Source organism: Oncorhynchus mykiss, chromosome 11 (assembly GCF_057628025.1).
Source record: "Oncorhynchus mykiss isolate SJ-2025 chromosome 11, ASM5762802v1, whole genome shotgun sequence".
Taxonomy (NCBI): Eukaryota; Metazoa; Chordata; class Actinopteri; order Salmoniformes; family Salmonidae; genus Oncorhynchus; species Oncorhynchus mykiss.
In genome coordinates this window covers 4,626,554-4,649,017 of record NC_143032.1, presented here as the reverse complement: position 1 = coordinate 4,649,017, position 22,464 = coordinate 4,626,554, and the positions used below count along the sequence as shown (strand labels likewise).

General features: G+C 45.8%; 1 protein-coding gene across 1 annotated transcript in view; it reads right to left on the bottom strand.

The window, feature by feature from the left end:
* Positions 1 to 22,464, bottom strand: part of LOC110536527 (transient receptor potential cation channel subfamily A member 1) — a 69,251-nt gene that overhangs the window by 41,813 nt on the left and 4,974 nt on the right. Inside the window, exons 2-8 of the mRNA XM_090189225.1 lie at positions 18,213 to 18,361; positions 13,561 to 13,723; positions 12,236 to 12,411; positions 8,663 to 8,770; positions 8,102 to 8,210; positions 6,863 to 7,008; positions 4,133 to 4,269 (exon numbers count right to left, since the gene is read on the bottom strand). Of these exons, the coding sequence (XP_090045351.1) occupies positions 4,133 to 4,269; positions 6,863 to 7,008; positions 8,102 to 8,210; positions 8,663 to 8,770; positions 12,236 to 12,411; positions 13,561 to 13,723; positions 18,213 to 18,341 (968 nt within the window). The 5' untranslated portion in view covers positions 18,342 to 18,361. The remainder of the gene's footprint in view (positions 1 to 4,132; positions 4,270 to 6,862; positions 7,009 to 8,101; positions 8,211 to 8,662; positions 8,771 to 12,235; positions 12,412 to 13,560; positions 13,724 to 18,212; positions 18,362 to 22,464) is intronic.

The window sequence follows — 22,464 nt, the reverse complement described above, 5'->3', positions numbered from 1 at the left end:
GCAATCGGGGGAGAAGGGCCTTGGTCAGGGAGGTGACCAAGAACCCGATGGTCACTCTGACAGAGCTCTAGAGTTCCTCTGTGGAGATGGGAGAACCTTCCAGAAGGACAACCATCGCTGCAGAACTCCACCAATCAGGCCTTTATGGTAGAATGGCCAGATGGAAGACACTCCTCAGTAAAAGGCACATAACAGCCCACTATGAGTTTGAAAAAGGAACCTGAAGAACTCTCAGACAATGAGAAACAAAATTCTCTGGTCTGATGAAACCAAAATTCAACTCTTTGGCCTGAATATCAAGTTTCACGTCTGGAGGAAACCTGGCACCATCCCTACGGTGAAGCATGGTGGTGGCAGCATCATGCTGTGGGAATGTTTTTCAGTGGCAGGGACTAGGAGACTTGTCAGGATTGAACTGAGCAAAGTAGAGAGAGATCCTTGATGAAAACCTGCTTCAGAGCACTCAGGACCTCAGACTCAGGCGAAGGTTCACCTTCCAAAAGTGACAATGACCCTGAGTACAAAGCCAAGACAACACAGGAGTGGCTTTGGAAACAAGTCTCTGAATGTCCTTGAGTGGGCCAGCTTGAACTCGATCGAATATCTCTGGAGAGACCTGAAAATAGCTGTGCAGCAACGGACCCCATCCAATCTGACAGAGCTTGAGAGGATCTGCAGAGAAGAATGGGATAATATCTCCAAATACAGGTGTGCCAAGCTTGTAGTGTCCCAAGGAAACTCAAGGCTGTAATCACTGAGTAAACCACTTATGACCACTTATGTTAATTTATTTTTATTTTACCTTTATTTAACTAGGCAAGTCAGTTAAGAACAAATTCTTATTTTCAATGATGGCCTAGGAACAGTGGGTTAACTGCCTGTTAAGGGGCAGAACGACACATTTGTACCTTGTCAGCTCGGGGATTTGAACTTGCAACCTTCCGGCTACTAGTCCAACGCTCTAAGCACTAGGCTACCCGCCGCCCGTCTCTTTTATTTATACATTTGCAGAAATGTCAAAAACCTGTTTGTGATGTCATTATGGGTATTGTGATGTCATTATGGGGTATTGTGATGTCATTATGGGGTATTGTGATGTCATTATGGGGTATTGTGATGTCATTATGGGGCATTGTGATGTCATTATGGGGTATTGTGATGTCATTATGTTGTATTGTGATGTCATTATGGGGTATTGTGATGTCATTATGTTGTATTGTGATGTCATTATGGGGTATTGTGATGTCATTATGGGGTATTGCGATGTCATAATGGGGTATTGTGATGTCATTATGGGGTATTGTGATGTCATTATGGGGTATTGTGATGTCATTATGGGGTATTGTGATGTCATTATGTGGTATTGTGATGTCATTATGGGGTATTGTGATGTCATAATGGGTTATTGTGTATAGATTGATGAGGAAAACAAATGATTGAATACATTCTAGAATAAGACTGTAACATAACAACATTTGGAAGAAGTCCAGGGGTCTGAATACGTTCCACAGGCACTCAATTAAAATTTACACCCAACATGCAACAATTTCAAAGATTTTACTGAGTCATTTGAAATAAATTAATTAGACCCCAATCTATGGATTTCATTTGACTGGGCAGGCGTGCAGCCACGGTTGGGCCTGGAAGGGCATAGGCCCACCCACTTGGCAGCCAGTCCCCCCACAGATGATCCCACAGGTCAAGAAGCTAGATGTGGATGTCCAGGGATGACACGTGGGCTGTGGTTTGGAAACCGGTTGGACGTACCTTCTCCACTGCCGCCAATGTGTATAGGGGTGTGCTCCACAATCAGCTCCTTCGTTTTTTTGACTTTGAGGGAGAGGTTATTTTGCTCCATCAGGGCCCTCACCTCCTCCCTGTAGGCTGTCTGGTCAATGTTGGTAATCAGGCCTAATAAGGTTGTGTCCTCAGCAAACTTGATGACTGAGTTGGAGGTGTGTGTGGCCACACAGTCATGGGTGAACAGGGAGTACAGGAGGGGGCTGAGCACGCACCCTTGAAGGGCCCCTGTGTTGAGGATCAGTGAAGTGGAGGGGGTTGTTTCCTACCTTCACCACCTGGGGACGGCCCATCAGGAAGTCCAGGACAAGCTTAATGATGAGCTTGGAGGGTACTATGGTGTTGAAGGTTGTGCTTTAGTCAATGAACTGCATTCTTACATAGGTATTCCTCTTGTCCAGGTGGGATGGGGCAGTGCAATGTTACCTTTTGCTTTCTTGGGTACAGGAACAATGGTGGACATCTTGAAGCAAGCGGGGACAGCAGACTGGGATAGAAAGATATTAAATATATCCGTAAACACTCCAGCCAGCTGGTCTGAGGACGTGGCTAAAGATGCCGTCTGGGCCGGCAGCCTTGCGATGGTTATCACTTAAATGTCTTACATCGGCCACAGAGAAGGAGAACCCATGGTCCTCGGGAGCGGGCCATGTCAATGGCACTGTGTTATCTTCAAAGCAGGCGAGCCAGATATCGATATCCGCGACGAGGCTGGTTTTCCCTTTGTAATCTGTGATTGTCTGTAGACCCTGCCACATGCGTCTCGTGTCTGAACCGTTGAATTGCAACTCCACTTTGTCTCTGTACTGATGTTTTGCTTGTTTGATTGTCTTACGGAGGGAATAACGACACTGTTTGTATTCAACCAGTCACCTTGCCGCGGTTAAATGCGGTGGTTTGCGCTTTTCAGTTTTGTGCGAATGCTGCCATCTATCCACGTTTTCTGGTTTGGGTAGGTTTTACTAGCGACAGTGGGAACAACATCCCCTATGATGAACTCAGTCTCCGTTATTATCCGAGGCTACGCGGAACATCCCAGTCCGCGTGATGAAAACAATCCAGGGTCGTCCAGAAGATGGACAGTAAGCGAGGGCAAGGCTTTAAAGGTCAAAGTTCAGAAGCCCAGGGGTCAGAGTATCCAATGATTCGGTACATCCTATATAGTCTAAAGTGGCTTCCTCCACTCATCTCCTTTCCTTGAAGTGGCTTCCTCCAAACATCTCTTTTCCTTGAAGTGGCTTCCTCCACTCATCTCCTTTCCTTGAAGTGGCTTCCTCCACTCACCTCCTTTCCTTGAAGTGGCTTCCTCCGCTCACCTCCTTTCCTTGAAGTGGCTTCCTCCACTCACCTCCTTTCCTTGAAGTGGCTTCCTCCACTCACCTCCTTCCCTTGAAGTGGCTTCCTCCACTCATCTCCTTTCCTTGAAGTGGCTTCCGCCACTCATCTCCTTTCCTTGCTCTGTACTGATCTTTAGAATTGGACAGGTGACAGCCCAGGACACTAGCCTAGTTGAATATTGAGATGTCCATTCTAACGCATTATCTTTCTACACTACATAATGGCCAGTTTATGAGTTTGATCAAATGTAGATATGAAGTTAATAGGATAATGAGGGTTTGCTTTTCCATTGACTTTCAGACTGGATTTGTTAACGGGTTCATAATTGGTAGTTTACAGTCTAAAACAGCTAAATATGTATAAAGCTGTTCCCTTTCCAGTTCCACTTACTGTGGCTTCCTGTGCCAACACACACAGCTGTTAGATACAGAGGAGATGTGAGACTGAGGCACATCTTTTATGATCAGTAATATTAAAAACCCAGCCATACTTTCTTCACATTGCCCTTTTTCTACGTATCATTTAGTTTTTTTTATGACGGTAGTTATGATGTGGGTATTAACCAGGTGTTACCGAGTCATTTTCCCTCTTTACACACACACACACACACACACACACACACACACTGCAGTTGGATAGTTACCGTGGTTACTGGTCATAAAGACTAAGGACAAGAGGTACAACTAGGGACTACGTCCTAAATGGCACACTCAAAAGTAGTGCACTAAATTAGGGAATAGGGTGCCATTTTGGGGCACAGACATAGGTATTAGGCTAGTTGTGAGGTCACAGTCCATTACTCTGTGATTCATGGTTAATTTTTAATGAGCAATGTTTGGTTCTGTTGACCATGGAATAGAATGTCTGGATGTCTGGTTATCACGGGTCATTTAATGAGTCTAATAAATATATGAACAAAATAACATTAAAATGGATGAATGAATGAAGGAATAAATTAACGAAGGAATAAATGAATGATAGAAAAGTCTCCCACCTGTGTAGAGGTGTCTGGCAGGCTCCATCAGGCAGGTTAATGATGCTGTCCAGTCTGCTGTAGGAGGACAGCATCAGTTTAACTGCCTCTGTAGCTCCCTGGGAACAGGCAAAATGTAGAGCTGTGGACCGGTCCACCTGGAGTACAGTACACACACACACACACACACACACACACACACACACACACACACACACACACACACACACACACACACACACACACACACAGGTTATGTGTATCATGGAATTTCAGACACAGAAATGTGACAAACATTTCAGAAAACACAGACCTATTTTCCATGTTTCTACTCGTGTATGTGAAACCATGCACGCTACAGTACATCTCATAGACATAGAGTGAAGAGAGAGTCAAATAGAGATGGGCATCTCCGGTGGGATGTACAGTGTATGTCATAGAGAGACGGGGAAAATACAAGCATTTTAATGAGATATGCATGAATAGCAGGAGCAGAGCAGAGGTCACCGTCCTCACCTCCACACCACATACAATACAGTTCAGGAAGTGGAGGTCAGTTCAGTACAGAAAGTGGAGGTCAGTACAGTAAAGGAAGTGGAGGTCAGTTCAGTACAGGAAGTGGAAGTCAGTACAGTAAAGGAAGTGGAGGTCAGTTCAGTACAGGAAGTGGAGGTCAGTACAGGAAGTGGAGGTCGGTTCAGTACATTAATAAGTGGAGGTCAGTTCAGTACAGGAAGTGGAAGTCAGTACAGTACAGGAAGTGGAGGTCAGTTCAGTACAGGAAGTGGAGGTCAGTACAGGAAGTGGAGGTCGGTTCAGTACATTAATAAGTGGAGGTCAGTTCAGTAAAAGAAGTGGAGGTCAGTAGAGTACAGGAAGTGGAGGTCAGTAGAGTACAGGAAGTGGAGGTCAGTAGAGTACAGGAAGTGGAGGTCAGTAGAGTACAGGAAGTGGAGGTCAGTAGAGTACAGGAAGTGGAGGTCAGTACAGGAAGTGGAGGTCGGTAGAGTACAGGAAGTGGAGGTCAGTAGAGTACAGGAAGTGGATGTCAGTTCAGTACAGGAAGTGGAGGTCAGTACAGGAAGTGGAGGTCAGTAGAGTACAGGAAGTGGATGTCAGTTCAGTACAGGAAGTGGAGGTCAGTACAGGAAGTGGAGGTCGGTTCAGTACATTAATAAGTGGAGGTCAGTTCAGTAAAAGAAGTGGAGGTCAGTAGAGTACAGGAAGTGGAGGTCAGTACAGGAAGTGGAGGTCAGTAGAGTACAGGAAGTGGAGGTCAGTAGAGTACAGGAAGTGGAGGTCAGTAGAGTACAGGAAGTGGAGGTCAGTAGAGTACAGGAAGTGGAGGTCAGTAGAGTACAGGAAGTGGAGGTCAGTAGAGTACAGGAAGTGGAGGTCAGTAGAGTACAGGAAGTGGAGGTCAGTACAGTACAGGAAGTGGGGGTCAGTAGAGTACAGGAAGTGGGGGTCCGTAGAGAACAGGAAGTGGAGATCAGTACAGTACAGGAAGTGGAGGTCAGTACAGTACAGGAAGTGGAGGTCAGCACAGGACGTGGAAGTTATTATTATCAGGGGCATTTTCTGTCTGTCTGGACTCTCTAGACTTCTGGTCCTGCATCTGATCTGGAGTTGAGTCCTTAATGACTCCCTATTCCCTTAAAAGTGCACTTATTCACCAGGGTTAATAAGTCCCTCTTCAAAAGTAGTGCACTATACAGGGAAAAGGGTGCCATTTGGAGATCCTGTCTTGATCTATCTTGTCAGCTCAGGGATTCGATCTTGCAAACTTTCATTGCTGATTACTAGTCCAATGCTATAACCACTAGTCTACCTGCTGGTTACTAGTCCAATGCTTTAACCACTAGGCTACATGCTGGTTACCAGTCCAACGCTCTAACCACTAGGCTACCTGCTGGTTACTAGTCCAACACTCTAACCACTAGGCTACCTGCTGGTTACTAGTCCAACACTCTAACCACTAGGCTACCTGCTGGTTACAAGTCCAACGCTCTAACCGCTAGGCTACCTGCTCGTTACTAGTCCAACGCTCTAACCACTAGACTACCTGCTGGTTACTAGTCCAACGCGCTAACCCCTAGGCTACCTGCCTCCTCTACACTCTAACCCCTAGGCTACCTGCCACCTCTACACTCTAACCACTAGGCTACCTGCAACCTCTACACTCTAACCACTAGGCTACCTGCCTCCTCTACACTCTAACCACTAGGCTACCCTGTCGCCTCTACACTCTAACCACTAGGCTACCTGCCACCTCTACACTCTAACCACTAGGCTACCTGCCACCTCTACACTCTAACCACTAGGCTACCTGCCTCCTCTTCACTCTAACCACTAGGCTACCTGCCACCTCTACACTCTAACCGCTAGGCTACCTGCCTCCTCTACACTCTACACTCTAACCACTAGGCTACCTGCCACCTCTACACTCTAACCACTAGGCTACCTGCCTCCTCTACACTCTACACTCTAACCACTAGGCTACCTACCACCTCTACACTCTAACCAATAAGGCTACCTGTCCCCTCTACACTCTAACCACTAAGCTACCTGCCTCCTCTACTCTCTAACCCGTAGGCTACCTGCCACCTCTACGCTCTAACCACTAGGCTACCTGCCACCTCTACTCTCTAACCACTAGGCTACCTGCCACCTCTACACTCTAACCCGTAGGCTACCCTGCAGCCTCTACACTCTAACCACTAGGCTACCTGCCACCCCATCCTAATATACCTGTTGTTGGTCGATCTTGGCTCCTTTGTGGATGCAGAACTCGATGATGTCCATGTTGCCTCCCCTGACCGCCAGATGAAGTGGACTACTGTATGACTTATCCAGGAAATTAATGTGTTCCTCTATGGAATGACCCATCTCCTCTCCTGGAAAAAAAACAAAACACACAGGCAGAGTTATGTACAAGTACACCCAGTACACCCCCCTGGACAGGATGCTACATGCAGAGGGCTCATCATCTAAAGTGGTTTCCTTTCCTCATCGCCTTTCCTTGAATAAGCACTATTGAGACCTAAGTGGACAGATGTATTGAGTTAATGAAGCATTATGGTATATTCTGTTCAAATGAATAACTCAAAGGGTTGTTGTGTTTAATTTCACAGTGTAATGTGTCCTTAGTCCTGCCATCTGTGGAGATCTGGCTAGGCCTGGTCTAAAGAATGTCAATTCCCATTTGGTCCAAAACTGACAACGACAGGAGCTTCACAAATATTTTGCTGTTGTACTAAACACATCAGCGTCCTGTTATATATGACTCAGCTGCAGACCTCCCAGGTTAGGTAAACAGTGTGTCTGTCCTGAGGTCTCTGGTTTGTGTGTCTCCCTAGATCAACATTTAGGCACTAAATGGCTCCGGTATATCAGTAACAAAGATCCTGTATATTGACACAAAATGGCTCCTGTGTGTCAGTAACAAAGATACTGTATGTTGACACAAAATGGCCACTATGTAGAGAACTTTCAAAGGTCTTCCAAGAGAACTTGGAAACTCAGAAATGTCCGACTTGGAAACTTGTAGAAAACTTTGGTCAGATTTTCCAATAAGAAAGTATCAGAATCAACCAATAATAAGCTGTACACCAGTAAAATTGGATTTGATTTGATTTTGACAAAGATGGTAACATTGGTAAGGGATTAGCCTGAGTATTAGCCTGTTTGTGCTATCATGCTAACATGCTATTATGCTAACATGCTATCATGCTAACATGCTATTATGCTAACATGCTATCATGCTATCATGCTATCATGCTAACATGCTATTATGCTAACATGCTATCATGCTAACATGTTTTGGCTTGACAAGGACAGCATTGAAATTGATAAAAGCACAAACAGATCTCTGACCAGGCTAGTAATGAATGAGGGGGAAACTTACAAAGTGTTTTTTACACCAATGGACAAGTGTAGCATCCTATACAAATGCAATCCTTTATTATCTCCTCATCAATAATGCCATACCAGCCTTGAGGATGACATCCATGGCTTTCTTTGAGCCTGCGAAGGCAGCTGCATGGATAGCATACTGGCCCAGTTTGTTCTGACTGGAGAGCCGCGCCCCATGGCTCAGCTACAGTGCAGGGAATAGGACACAGGCGGACAGAGTCATCAGGAGTTTTTCATAAAGCAGAATTGTGACAGTTAATAACAGTGGGTCATTCTAAATTCTAGGCGAGACTGGAAGCTGTGTGCGTTATTTATAACTCTTGGTTATAAACATTATACACATTTTGTATACATTCTCTCATAAAAACAGGATAATTGAGTATTATTTGACATGAATTGTACAACTGGCTATGTACGTGTACTGTATACACTTACAGACATAATGTATACAGTACAAGCCTATGTTACTCGATTCGATAGCACTTTCAGTGAAGTATGTACAGTGCTTTATAATGCACATAGAGGGAGAGGGAGGGAGGGAGGGAGGGAGAAGGAGGGAGGGAGAGAGAGATGGAGAGGGAGAGAAGGAGGGAGAGAGAGAGAGAGAGAGATAGAGAGAGAGAGAGATCCTCTCACCAGTATAGAGAGCGCCTCAGTATTGTTGATGGAGCAGGCTAACATGACTGGAGTGTTGCCAAGACCTCCTTCTAGGTTAGACTCTGTCTTATAGTGAGACAACAGGAGCTGGGAGAAACCACACACACATTAACATTAATAATGAAACCTCATGTGATATGAATGAATTCATGAAATTGTATTTGTTCACTAACAGCAGCTGGGGAAACAACAACATTATGTGATACATACCTGTCTATGTCTCTTTCTACTCCCTGACACAGGGACACAGGGACCGCTGCTATTCTCACCCCCAGAACAGACAGTAGAAATGCTGACAAGGTCCTAGAGTCAGGGGAGGCTCAGCCTCATTAACCTTCATCACCAAGCTTGGCTTTGGGTGACCAGATTCTGTTTTGTAAGCCATATCTATCATCCCTTACTCTGGCACAACCTTGGGTTACCAGATGCCTCTTACCCACTAGATTGACCCACGAACTCGCCAGATGCTCTTTGTTACCCCACGTGTCTCTATCCAGGGTGACCTAATCGATTACGTCCATCCACCCATATCTATTCATATGTCTTGGATCCATTGTCCGTTAGCTCTGGGTTACCAGATGCCTCGTACCCTCAAAAATGGTCCACACAGTCAGCTTCAGCTTTTGTTTAAGACAGGGGTGTGAAAACATAGGATCCAGCCCCCGAAGGGGGACCAATCTGGCCCATGGGTGATTTGATATGGGAATGATAGAAGGTGATAGTTGCGCCTGGCGAGTTGCTGACGCCAGCCCCGTGATGACTGAATCACCATTTGTGACATTGTCTGGATGGCTGACCATATGAATGCTGACCATATGATGGCTGACCATATGATGGCTGACCATATGAGAGCAGACAATATGTTGGCTGACCATATGATGGCTGACAATATGATAGCTGACCATATGATGGCTGATTAAATAATGGCTGACAATACAATGGCTGACCATATGATGGCTGACCATATGATGGCTGATTAAATAATGGCTGACAATATGATGGCTGACCATATGATGGCTGACCATATAATGGCTGATTAAATAATGGCTGACCATATGATGGCTGACCATATGATGGCTGATTAAATAATGGCTGACCATATGATGGCTGACCATATGATGGCTGACCATATGATGGCTGACAATATGATGGCTGACAATATGATGGCTGACAATACGATGGCTGACCATATGATGGCTGACCATATGATGGCTGATTAAATAATGGCTGACCATATGATGGCTGACCATATGATGGCTGATTAAATAATGGCTGACCATATGATGGCTGACCATATGATGGCTGATTAAATAATGGCTGACCATATGATGGCTGACCATATGATGGCTGATTAAATAATGGCTGACCATATGATGGCTGACCATATGATGGCTGATTAAATAATGGCTGACCATATGATGGCTGACCATATGATGGCTGATTAAATAATGGCTGACCATATGATGGCTGACAATATGATGGCTGACCATATGATGGCTGACCATATGATGGCTGATTAAATAATGGCTGACCATATGATGGCTGACCATATGATGGCTAACCATATGATGGCTGACCATATGATGGTTGACCATATGTTGACTGACCATATGATGGCTGACCATATGAGTCAAACACACCTTATCCGTGGCTTTCCCCAGGGCGGGACATTAAGAGCACGTACACCATTGGGCGATGTGAAGACAGATGAAAACGCTTAAAATTGACTAAAATCATTTTACTGTGTGAATTGAATCGTCTTGTTTGGTTAGATCTTAATTAAGATCTATGACATTCAGTTTGTTGACTGAGTCCAGTGTGCTAATAATCACAATCTTCCAATTGGCTCATACACCCCCACCCCCCCCCCCCCTCAATTCCCCTGTAACTCTTTTCCAGGTCGTTCATGTTAATGAGAATGTGTTCTCAGTCAACTTCCCTGGTAAAATCAAATAAAAAATAATCACAGATAAGAAAACTGCACTATTTTGTATATTTTTCTGATGTCGATGAAATATATATTTTTTAATCCGTGCAGCCCTCCGGTCAATGTTGAATACTGAATGTGGCCCCGCGGCTAAATGAGTTTGACACCGTTGGTTTAGGACAAGGAGTGAAATGAAAAGCCATGGTAAAGGCAGTAGGGGGTGATGGAGGAGTTGGTGGGGCTGGTAGGGGCAAGTAGTTTAGTGGGGGAGGTATGGGCAGGTAGTTTAGTGGGGCTGGTAGGGGCAGGTAGTTTAGTGAGGGAGGTATGGGCAGGTAGTTTAGTGGGGGAGGTATGGGCAGGTAGTTTGGTGAGGGAGGTATGGGCAGGTAGTTTAGTGGGGGAGGTAGGGGCAGGTAGTTTAGTGGGGGAGGTAGGGGCAGGTAGTTTAGTGGGGGAGGTAGGGGCAGGTAGTTTAGTGGGGGAGGTAGGGGCAGGTAGTTTAGTGGGGGAGGTAGGGGCAGGTAGTTTAGTGGGGGAGGTAGGGGCAGGTAGTTTAGTGGGGGAGGTATGGGCAGGTAGGGGCAGGTAGTTTAGTGGGGCTGGTAGGGGCAGGTAGTTTAGTGGGGCTGGTAGGGGCAGGTAGTTTAGTGGGGGAGGTATGGGCAGGTAGTTTAGTGGGGGAGGTATGGGCAGGTAGTTTAGTGGGGGAGGTAGGGGCAGGTAGTTTAGTGGGGGAGGTAGGGGCAGGTAGTTTAGTGGGGGAGGTAGGGGCAGGTAGTTTAGTGGGGGAGGTATGGGCAGGTAGTTTAGTGGGGGAGGTATGGGCAAGTAGTTTAGTGGGGGAGGTAGGGGCAGATAGTTTAGTGGGGCTGGTAGGGGCAGGTAGTTTAGTGGGGGAGGTATGGGCAGGTAGTTTGGTGGGGCTGGTAGGGGCAGGTAGTTTAGTGGGGGAGGTAGGGGCAGGTAGTTTAGTGGGGCTGGTAGGGGCAGGTAGTTTAGTGGGGGAGGTATGGGCAGGTAGTTTGGTGGGGCTGGTAGGGGCAGGTAGTTTAGTGGGGGAGGTATGGGCAGGTAGTTTGGTGGGGCTGGTAGGGGCAGGTAGTTTAGTGGGGGAGGTATGGGCAGGTAGTTTGGTGGGGCTGGTAGGGGCAGGTAGTTTAGTGGGGGAGGAATGGGCAGGTAGTTTAGTGGGGGAGGTATGGGCAGGTAGTTTGGTGAGGGAGGTATGGGCAGGTAGTTTGGTGAGGGAGGTATGGGCAGGTAGTTTAGTGGGGGAGGTATGGGCAGGTAGTTTAGTGGGGGAGGTATGGGCAGGTAGTTTGGTGAGGGAGGTATGGGCAGGTAGTTTGGTGAGGGAGGTATGGGCAGGTAGTTTAGTGGGTGAGGTATGGGCAGGTAGTTTGGTGAGGGAGGTATGGGCAGGTAGTTTGGTGGGGGAGGTAAGGGCAGGTAGTTTGGTGAGGGAGGTATGGGCAGGTAGTTTGGTGAGGGAGGTATGAGCAGGTAGTTTGGTGGGGCACGAAAGGTGTAACTCACCTCTAGGTGTAGGAGAGACCCAAGACTGTTTAGTAGAAGAGGAGGGGGGGTGATACAGGGGGGAGCTAAGGATCATGGTGTCTCACCTGGACCAGATGGTTGTGTGTGTGGCTAACAGCCAGGTGTAGAGGTGACATCAGGGCCTTGTTGAGGACGTTAGGTTCAGCCCCCAGCTCTAACAGAGCCCTGCAGCTGTCTGGCTGGTTCCTCTCCACGGCCCAGTGCAGCGGCATAGACCCCTCGTCATCATACACCTTCCACCCTGGGGAGAGAGGACAGAGGTAGGACACACACACACACACACACACACACACAAACACACACACACACACACACACACACACGGATAAACAGACATGCACACACACGAACACACACATGCATAAACCGACACACACACACGCACAGGCATAGACAGACACACACACACACACACAAACACACACACACACACACACACACACACACACACACACACACACACACACACACACACACACACACACACACACACACACACACAAACACACACACACACACACACACGGATAAACAGACATGCACACACACAAACACACACATGCATAAACCGACACACACACACGCACAGGCATAGACAGACACACACACACACACACACAAACACACACACACACACACACACACACACACACACACATACATAATTAAGATGAGGAAACTTGAGAAATGAAATGAAGAGGAAATATTTCACTCCAGTTAATTTACATCATACTGGCAGCCATTTTGTATTTTTAGAATGGGAGCCTCACCATCTCTGACTGTGATGCTGGGTGTGTGTGTGGGAGCCTCACCATCTCTGACTGTGATGCTGGGTTTGTGTGTGGAGCCTCACCATCTCTGACTGTGATGCTGGGTTTGTGTGTGGAGCCTCACCATCTCTGACTGTGATGCTGGGTGTGTGTGTGGAGCCTCACCATCTCTGACTGTGATGCTGGGTGTGTGTGTGGAGCCTCACCATCTCTGACTGTGATGCTGGGTGTGTGTGTAGAGCCTCACCATCTCTGACTGCGATGCTGGGTGTGCGTGTAGAGCCTCACCATCTCTGACTGTGATGCTGGGTGTGTGTGTGGAGCCTCACCATCTCTGACTGTGATGCTGGGTTTGTGTGTGGAGCCTCACCATCTCTGACTGTGATGCTGGGTGTGTGTGTGGAGCCTCACCATCTCTGACTGTGATGCTGGGTGTGTGTGTAGAGCCTCACCATCTCTGACTGTGATGCTGGGTGTGTGTGTGGAGCCTCACCATCTCTGACCGTGATGCTGGGTGTGTGTGTGGAGCCTCACCATCTCTGACCGTGATGCTGGGTGTGTGTGTGTGGAGCCTCACCATCTCTGACTCTGATGCTGGGTGTGTGTGTGTGGAGCCTCACCATCTCTGACTGTGATGCTGCAGATTAACCTGATAACAGGGGTGTTTCCTGCACCAGCAGCGTGGTGGACCAGAGAGGCACCAGAGTCATCCTGTTCCCTCAGTACTCCTGGGTTCCTCCTCACCAAGCCCTCCAGCTGGGACACATCACCTCCCCGAGCCCACTGGACAGAGATAAGGGACGGTTGGGGACAGAGATAAGGAAGGTTGGGGACAGAGATAAGGAAGGTTGTGGACAGAGATAAGGAAGGTTGTGGACAGAGGTAAGGAAGGTTGGGGACAGAGATAAGGAAGGTTGGGGACAGAGATAAGGGACGTATGGGGACAGAGGTAAGGGACGGATGGGGACAGAGGTAAGGGACGGATGGGGACAGAGGTAAGGGACGGATGGGGATAGAGGTAAGGGACGGATGGGGATAGAGGTAAGGGACGGATGGGGACAGAGGTAAGGAAGGTTGGGGACAGAGGTAAGGGACGGATGGGGACAGAGGTAAGGGACGGATGGGGACAGAGGTAAGGGACGGATGGGGACAGAGGTAAGGGACGGATGGGGACAGAGGTAAGGGACGGATGGGGACAGAGGTAAGGGACGGATGGGGACAGAGGTAAGGGACGGATGGGGACAGAGGTAAGGGACGGATGGGGACAGAGGTAAGGGACGGATGGGGACAGAGGTAAGGGACGGATGGGGTTAATTCAATTTCAATTCGATCAATTCAGCTACATTAACACATGTTGTATATATTGTATGACATCACATTTTGTGTGTTTCTGCATGTGTACCTCAATTTCCTACTTGATTTCCACCCCGCCATCTCTCTCTCTCTCTCTTTCTCTCTCCTCCCCACCTCTTCAACCTCCCCCTCCTTCCTCTCCCCCCCCCCCCCCCCCCCTGTCTCGTATAAACACAACATCTAACCAATGAGGACAAACACTCCTCCAAGCTGTTTAAACTACACTGTGTTTACAAAACATTAGGAACATCTGCTCTTTCCATGACATGGACTGACCAGGTGAACCCAGGTGAAAGCTACATCCACATCAATCAGTGTAGATGAAGGGGAGGAGACGGGTTAAAGAAGGATTTTTAAGCCTTGAGAAAATAGAGACAGGATTGTGTATTTGTGCCATTCAGAGGGTGAATAGGAAAGAGAAAATAGTGATGTGCCTCTAAACGGGGTATGGTAGTAGGTGCCAGGCGCACCGGTTTGAGTCTGTCAAGAACTGCAATGCTACTGGGTTTTTCACGCAGTTTGTAGTGTATCAAGAATGGTCCACCACCCAAAGGACATCCAGCCAACTAGACACAACTGTATTGGAGACAACATGGGCCAGCATTTTTTTAATATTTTACCTTTTTTTAACTAGGCAAGTCAGTTAAAATAACAAATTCTTATTTACAATGACGGCCTACCAGAGAACTGCCTTGTTCAGGGGCAGAATGACCTTGTCAGTTCTGGGATTCTATCCAGCAACCTTTCGGTTACTGGCCCAAAACTAACCCCTAGGCTACCTGCCGCCCCACCCCAGCATCCCTGTAGAAGCCATGCCCTTACAAATTGAGGCTCTTCTTAGTGCAAATGGGGTGCACTTCAATATTAGGAAGGTTTTCGTGGACTGTTTGATTCAGGCTTCAAGTTACAAGTTTTAATGTCACACATATACAGTGGGGCAAAAAAGTATTTAGTCAGCCACCAATTGTGCAAGTTCTCCCACTTAAGAAGATGAGAGAGGCCTGTAATTTTCATCATAGGTACACTTCAATTATGACAGACAAAATTAGAAAAAAAATCCAGAAAATCACATTGTAGGATTTTTAATGAATTTGCAAATTATGGTGGAAAATAAGTAGGGAGCTGGGCCCCAGTGATGTACTGGGCTGTCCGCACTACCTTTTCTAAAGGCCATGCGATGGAGGGCGGTGCTATTGCCATACCAAGCAGTGAAACAGCCAGTTAATATTCTCTCAGCGGAACCTTTTTCAGGATATGTGTATTTGTATTTATTACGGATGCCCCTCTCACCTCCCCTCTTCCTAGGGTCGAGCAAAATTTAAGGCAGTTTATGCTATCTTAAAACATTACAATAGATTCACAGATTTCACGAGACACTGTGTACCCTCAGGCCCCTACTCCAACACTACCACATATCTACAGTACAAAATACATGTGTATGTATAGTGCAATTGTTTGTGTTGCTTCACATTCCCGCTGTTCCATAAGGTGTTTTTTTTTAATCAAATTTTACTGCTGCATCATTTACTTGATGTGGAATAGAGTTCCATGTAGTCATGTCTCTATGTAGTACTGTGGAATAGAGTTCCATGTAGTCATGGCTCTATGTAGTACTGTGGAATAGAGTTCCATGTAGTCATGGCTCTATGTAGTACTGTGGAATAGAGATCCATGTAGTCATGGCTCTATGTAGTACTGTGGAATAGAGTTCCATGTAGTCATGTCTCTATGTAGTACTGTGGAATAGAGTTCCATGTAGTCATGGCTCTATGTAATACTGTGGAATAGAGTTCCATGTAGTCATGTCTCTATGTAGTACTGTGGAATAGAGTTCCATGTAGTCATGGCTCTATGTAGTACTGTGGAATAGAGTTCCATGTAGTCATGGCTCTATGTAGTACTGTGGAATAGAGTTCCATGTAATCATGGCTCTATGTAGTACTGTGGAATAGAGTTCCATGTAGTCATGGCTCTATGTAGTACTGTGGAATAGAGTTCCATGTAGTCATGTCTCTATGTAGTACTGTGGAATAGAGTTCCATGTAGTCATGTCTCTATGTAGTACTGTGGAATAGAGTTCCATGTAGTCATGGCTCTATGTAGTACTGTGGAATAGAGTTCCATGTAGTCATGGCTCTATGTAGTACTGTGGAATAGAGTTCCATGTAGTCATGTCTCTATGTAGTACTGTGGAATAGAGTTCCATGTAGTCATGGCTCTATGTAGTACTGTGGAATAGAGTTCCATGTAGCCATGTCTCTATGTAGTACTGTGGAATAGAGTTCCATGTAGTCATGGCTCTATGTAGTACTGTGGAATAGAGTTCCATGTAGTCATGGCTCTATGTAGTACTGTGGAATAGAGTTCCATGTAGTCATGGCTCTATGTAGTACTGTGGAATAGAGTTCCATGTAGTCATGACTCTATGTAGTACTGTGGAATAGAGTTCCATGTAGTCATGTCTCTATGTAGTACTGTGGAATAGAGTTCCATGTAGTCATGTCTCTATGTAGTACTGTGGAATAGAGTTCCATGTAGTCATGTCTCTATGTAGTACTTTGGAATAGAGTTCCATGTAGTCATGGCTCTATGTAGTACTGTGGAATAGAGTTCCATGTAGTCATGTCTCTATGTAGTACTGTGGAATAGAGTTCCATGTAGTCATGTCTCTATGTAGTACTGTGGAATAGAGTTCCATGTAGTCATGTCTCTATGTAGTACTGTGGAATAGAGTTCCATGTAGTCATGGCTCTATGTAGTACTGTGGAATAGAGTTCCATGTAGTCATGGCTCTATGTAGTACTGTGGAATAGAGTTCCATGTAGTCATGGCTCTATATAGTACTGTGGAATAGAGTTCCATGTAGCCATGGCTCTATGTAGTACTGTGGAATAGAGTTCCATGTAGTCATGGCTCTATGTAGTACTGTGGAATAGAGTTCCATGTAGTCATGGCTCTATGTAGTACTGTGGAATAGAGTTCCATGTAGTCATGGCTCTATATAGTACTGTGGAATAGAGTTCCATGTAGTCATGGCTCTATGTAGTACTGTGGAATAGAGTTCCATGTAGTCATGGCTCTATGTAGTACTGTGGAATAGAGTTCCATGTAGTCATGGCTCTATGTAGTACTGTGGAATAGAGTTCCATGTAGTCATGGCTCTATATAGTACTGTGGAATAGAGTTCCATGTAGCCATGGCTCTATGTAGTACTGTGGAATAGAGTTCCATGTAGTCATGGCTCTATGTAGTACTGTGGAATAGAGTTCCATGTAGTCATGGCTCTATGTAGTACTGTGGAATAGAGTTCCATGTAGCCATGGCTCTATGTAGTACTGTGGAATAGAGTTCCATGTAGTCATGGCTCTATGTAGTACTGTGGAATAGAGTTCCATGTAGCCATGGCTCTATGTAGTACTGTGGAATAGAGTTCCATGTAGTCATGGCTCTATGTAGTACTGTGGAATAGAGTTCCATGTAGTCATGTCTCTATGTAGTACTGTGGAATAGAGTTCCATGTAGCCATGGCTCTATGTAGTACTGTGCGCCTCCCATAGTCTGTTCTGTGATCAGGCCGACCACCGTCATGCCATGAGCGAACTTGATAATGGCGGTGGAGTCGTGTACGGCCACACAGTCGTGGGTGAACAGGGAGTACAGGAGGGGACTAAGCACACACCCCTGTGGGGTATTGGGTTGCACAATTCTGGTGACTTTCCAAAAATTCCCAGTTTTTCCTGAAATCCCGGTTGGTTGATTTCTGGATTTCATACTTTTTCAAGGAATCTTCGAACCGGAAATTCTACAAAACCTTTATGGAAAGTAATTGTATAAATAAAAATAAAAACCTTGTCAAGCCAGAGATGCGTTTAATATTTTACATTTACAATCACAATCAAGAATTGGAACTTGGACTTACCTCAAACAGGTTTACGGACTCCAGAGTGATGTCTGTTTTTACAGAGAGTTGGTGAGATCTTCTTTCGTCATCGTCGATCACGCACTTATAGGAACCGTTCTGAGGTGCCACTTCCTTGGTGAGCTGCATGAGGTCTCACAGTCCAATCACTGAATGGAAGAAGGATAGAGTGATGTCATTAACACACGTGTGCACGCAGGATAACACACACACACACACACTCTTCCAGTAAGATTGACTAGCAGCAGACTCCACAGTACACCTTAAAAGACCACAAATACCTAGTCAAAATACACATTTCCCTCACAAACAAAACATGCAATTTTTGGTGTAAGAAACTGTTTTGTTGCCAGTTCTTTATTCTCCCATTTAGTCTCACTATAGAAGGTTAATGGACGGGACTGGGGGTGGGGGGTGGGGGGAGAGGGGTGAGGGGGAGGTGAGAGGAGGGAAGGTGAGGTGAGGAGGGGAAAGGGGAGTAGAAGTGAAGGTTGGTGAGGAGGTGAGGAGGAGAGGGGGGGGGTGGGGGGTGGGGAGGAGGTGTGGTGATGTGAGGAGAGAGGTCTTGAGTGTAGTCCAATGACCAAGTAACTGTCTGACATTGGTGAAGACTGCGGAGGGAGGGAGGGAGGGAGGGAGGGAGGGAGGGAGGGAGGGAGGGAGGGAGGGAGGGAGGGAGGGAGGGAGGGAGGGAGGGAGGCTGTTGCCTCAGTCCTGGATGGTGGACAGTATATGCACACAAACATAAAACACTTTGAAAAGGAAAAAGGGAAATGAGCAGCATTTATCCAGTTAATTTTCTATCTCCGTCTTTTTTTAACTCTTGCAGGACATTCTCCTTGACGTCTGGTATAGTTCATATTATCAGTTGAAAACAGAAAGAGACAAACAGAAAGGTTAGTATATCATTGGACAGTGTCGTATTCACAAGGAACCAAACGTAAGCAAACGTGCCGAATAGGAAGAGAACCCAGCTGAATCTGTCTCGAAGAAACTCTTGTTTTCGTTGAAAAGACACTTTGCGTCGCACAACGTTGTGTGACAGTTTTGCTACGCTGTGCACTAATGCACACGACCCTGGTGGTTCCGCTTTTGTCTCAAAGTGTTTCCTCCTGACATGTTATAAAAAAACACACATTTTTCATTTTCTGTTTGGTGCCTGCAGGAGATGACCTTGGTCTGGGGAACTCCATCTCTTCACAGCTACTCATGAAGGCTGCTGACTTTTTTATTATCTAAGACTATTGTGTGTTTTTATCACAGTGAAATAAAAAAAAGGACCTCAAACAACTATTCAACATTACACGACAATCTCAAATTACATGACACACCCACATAACACAACAATCCCAAATGGCATGACACACCCACATTACATGACACACCCACATTACATGACACACCCACATTACATGACACACCCACATTACATGGCAACCCCACATTACAGGACACACCCACATACATGACACGGCAACATTACATGACACACCCACATTACATGACACACCCACATTACATGGCACCCCACATGACATGACACACCCACATTACATGACACACCCACATTACATGACACACCCACATTACATGGTAACCCCACATTACAAGACACACCCACATACATGCCACACCGACATTACATGACACACCCACATTACATGACACACCCACATGAACACTTCTGTGATTATAACCACCAGCACATACAGTGCCTTCGGAAAGTATTCAGACCCCTTGACTTTTTACACATTTTGTTACGTTACAGCCTCATTCTAAATTGGATCAAATAGATTTTTCCCTCATCAATATACACATAATTCCCCATGATAACAAAACGAAAAAAAAAAGGTTTTTAGAAATTTTAGCAAATTTATTACAAATAAAAACAGATATACCTTATTTACATAAGTATTCAGACCCTTTGCCATGAGACCCGAAATTGAGCTCAGGTGCATCCTGTTTCTATATATCGTCCTTGAGATGTTTCTGCAACTTGTTTGGAGTCCACCTGTGGTAAATTTAATTGATTGGACATGATTTGGAAAGGCACACACCTGTCTATATAAAGGTCCCACAGTTGACAGTGCATGTCAGAGCAAAAACCAAATCATGAGGTTGAAGGAATTGTCCGTAGAGCTCTGAGACAGGATTGTGTCGAGGCAAAGTTCTGGGGAAGGGTACCAAAAAATTTCTGCAGCATTGAAGGTCCCCAAGAACACAGTGGCCTCCATCCTTCTAAAATGGAAGAAGTTTGGAACCACCAATACTCTTCCTAGAGCTGGCCGCCCAGGCAAACTGAGCAATCGGAGGAGAAGGGCCTTGGTCAGGGAGGTGACCAAGAACCCAATGGTCACTCTTACAGAGCTATAGAGTTCCTCTGTGGAGATGGGAGAACCTTCCAGAAGGTCTCAGCAGTACTCCACCAATCAGGACTTTATGGTAGAGTGGCCAGACGGAAGCCACTCCTCAGTAAAAGGCACATGACAACGCGCTTGGAGTTTGCCAAAAGGTTTCTGGCCTGATGAAACCAAGATTGAACTCTTTGGCCTGAATGCCAAGCATCACGTCTGGAGGAAACCTGGCACCATCCCTACGGTGATGCATGGTGGTGGCAGCATCATGCTGTGGGGATGTTTTTCAGTGGCAGGGACTGGGAAACTAACCAGGATCGAGGAAAAGTTGAACGGAGAAAAGTACAGAGAGATCCTTTATGAAAATATGCTCCAGAGTGTTCAGGAACTCACACTGTCGCAAAGATTCACCTTCCAACAATACAACGACCCTTTTTGCTATGTCATTATGTTGTATTATGATGTCATGATGGTGTATTGTGATGTCATTATGGGGTATTGTGATGTCATTATGGGGTATTGTGATGTCATTATGGGGTATTATGATGTCATGATGGTGTATTGTGATGTCATTATGGGGTATTGTGATGTCATTGTGGGGTATTGTGATGTCATTATGGGGTATTGTCTGTAGATTGATGAGGGGAAAAAAACAATTTAATACATTTTAGAATACGGCTGCAATGTAACAAAATGTAGAAAAAGTCAAAGGGTCTGAATACTTTCCAAATGCACTTGATCTTGATATATTCAGTAAGGCTGTATGGACAGCCTGGGGGGAGACTACATGTTCTATAATATAGATATATACAGTAAGGCTGTATGGACAGCCTGGGGGGAGACTACATGGTCTATACTATAGATATATACAGTAAGGCTGTATGGACAGCCTGGGGGGAGACTACATGGTCTATACTATAGATATATACAGTAAGGCTGTATGGACAGCCTGGGGGGAGACTACATGGTCTATACTATAGATATATACAGTAAGGCTGTATGGACAGCCTGGGGGGAGACTACATGGTCTATACTATAGATATATACAGTAAGGCTGTATGGACAGCCTGGGGGGAGACTACATGGTCTATACTATAGATATATACAGGTAGGCTGTATGGACAGTGAGGGGGGAGTCTACATGTTCTATACTATAGATATATACAGGTAGGCTGTATGGACAGCCTGGGGGAGTCTACATGTTCTATACTATAGATATATACAGTAAGACTGTATGGACAGCCTGGGGGGAGACTACATGTTCTACACTATAGATATATACAGGTAGGCTGTATGGACAGCCTGGGGGGAGTCTACATGTTCTATACTATAGATATATACAGTAAGGCTGTATGGACAGCCTGGGGGGAGTCTACATGTTCTACACTATAGATATATACAGTAAGACTGTATGGACAGTGATGGGGGAGACTACATGTTCTCTAGTGAAGCCATAATGCATACATCAATGGTCTACGTCCCTACGGGCCCTGGTCCAAACTGGAGCACTACGTGAGGAGCAGGGTGCCATTTGGGTCTCCGACAATGTTTTCCACCTGGCAGCTCCATGCATCTCTCATTGAGAGAGAATGAGGCTTTTCTAAATTGCGATCAATGTTGGCCTTGGCCTGTCTCAGTGGCTGAGTTATCCATCCAGCTATGACCACACGGCAACTGGGTATTCACATTGAATACATCGGAAAAGGTATGCCTTTCGTGTCTGTTTTTACCCCTGCCTTGCTCTGAGCTGAAATAACAGTACAGGTTACACCAAGGAATGGTGGTTGGTGTCAATGTTCTTTCAATTCCAGTCAATTCAGGAAGTACTCTTACAGTAGAAAAAAAGGTGGTTCCAGGTAGAACCCTTTAGGTTCCAGGTAGAACCCTTTTAGGTTCCA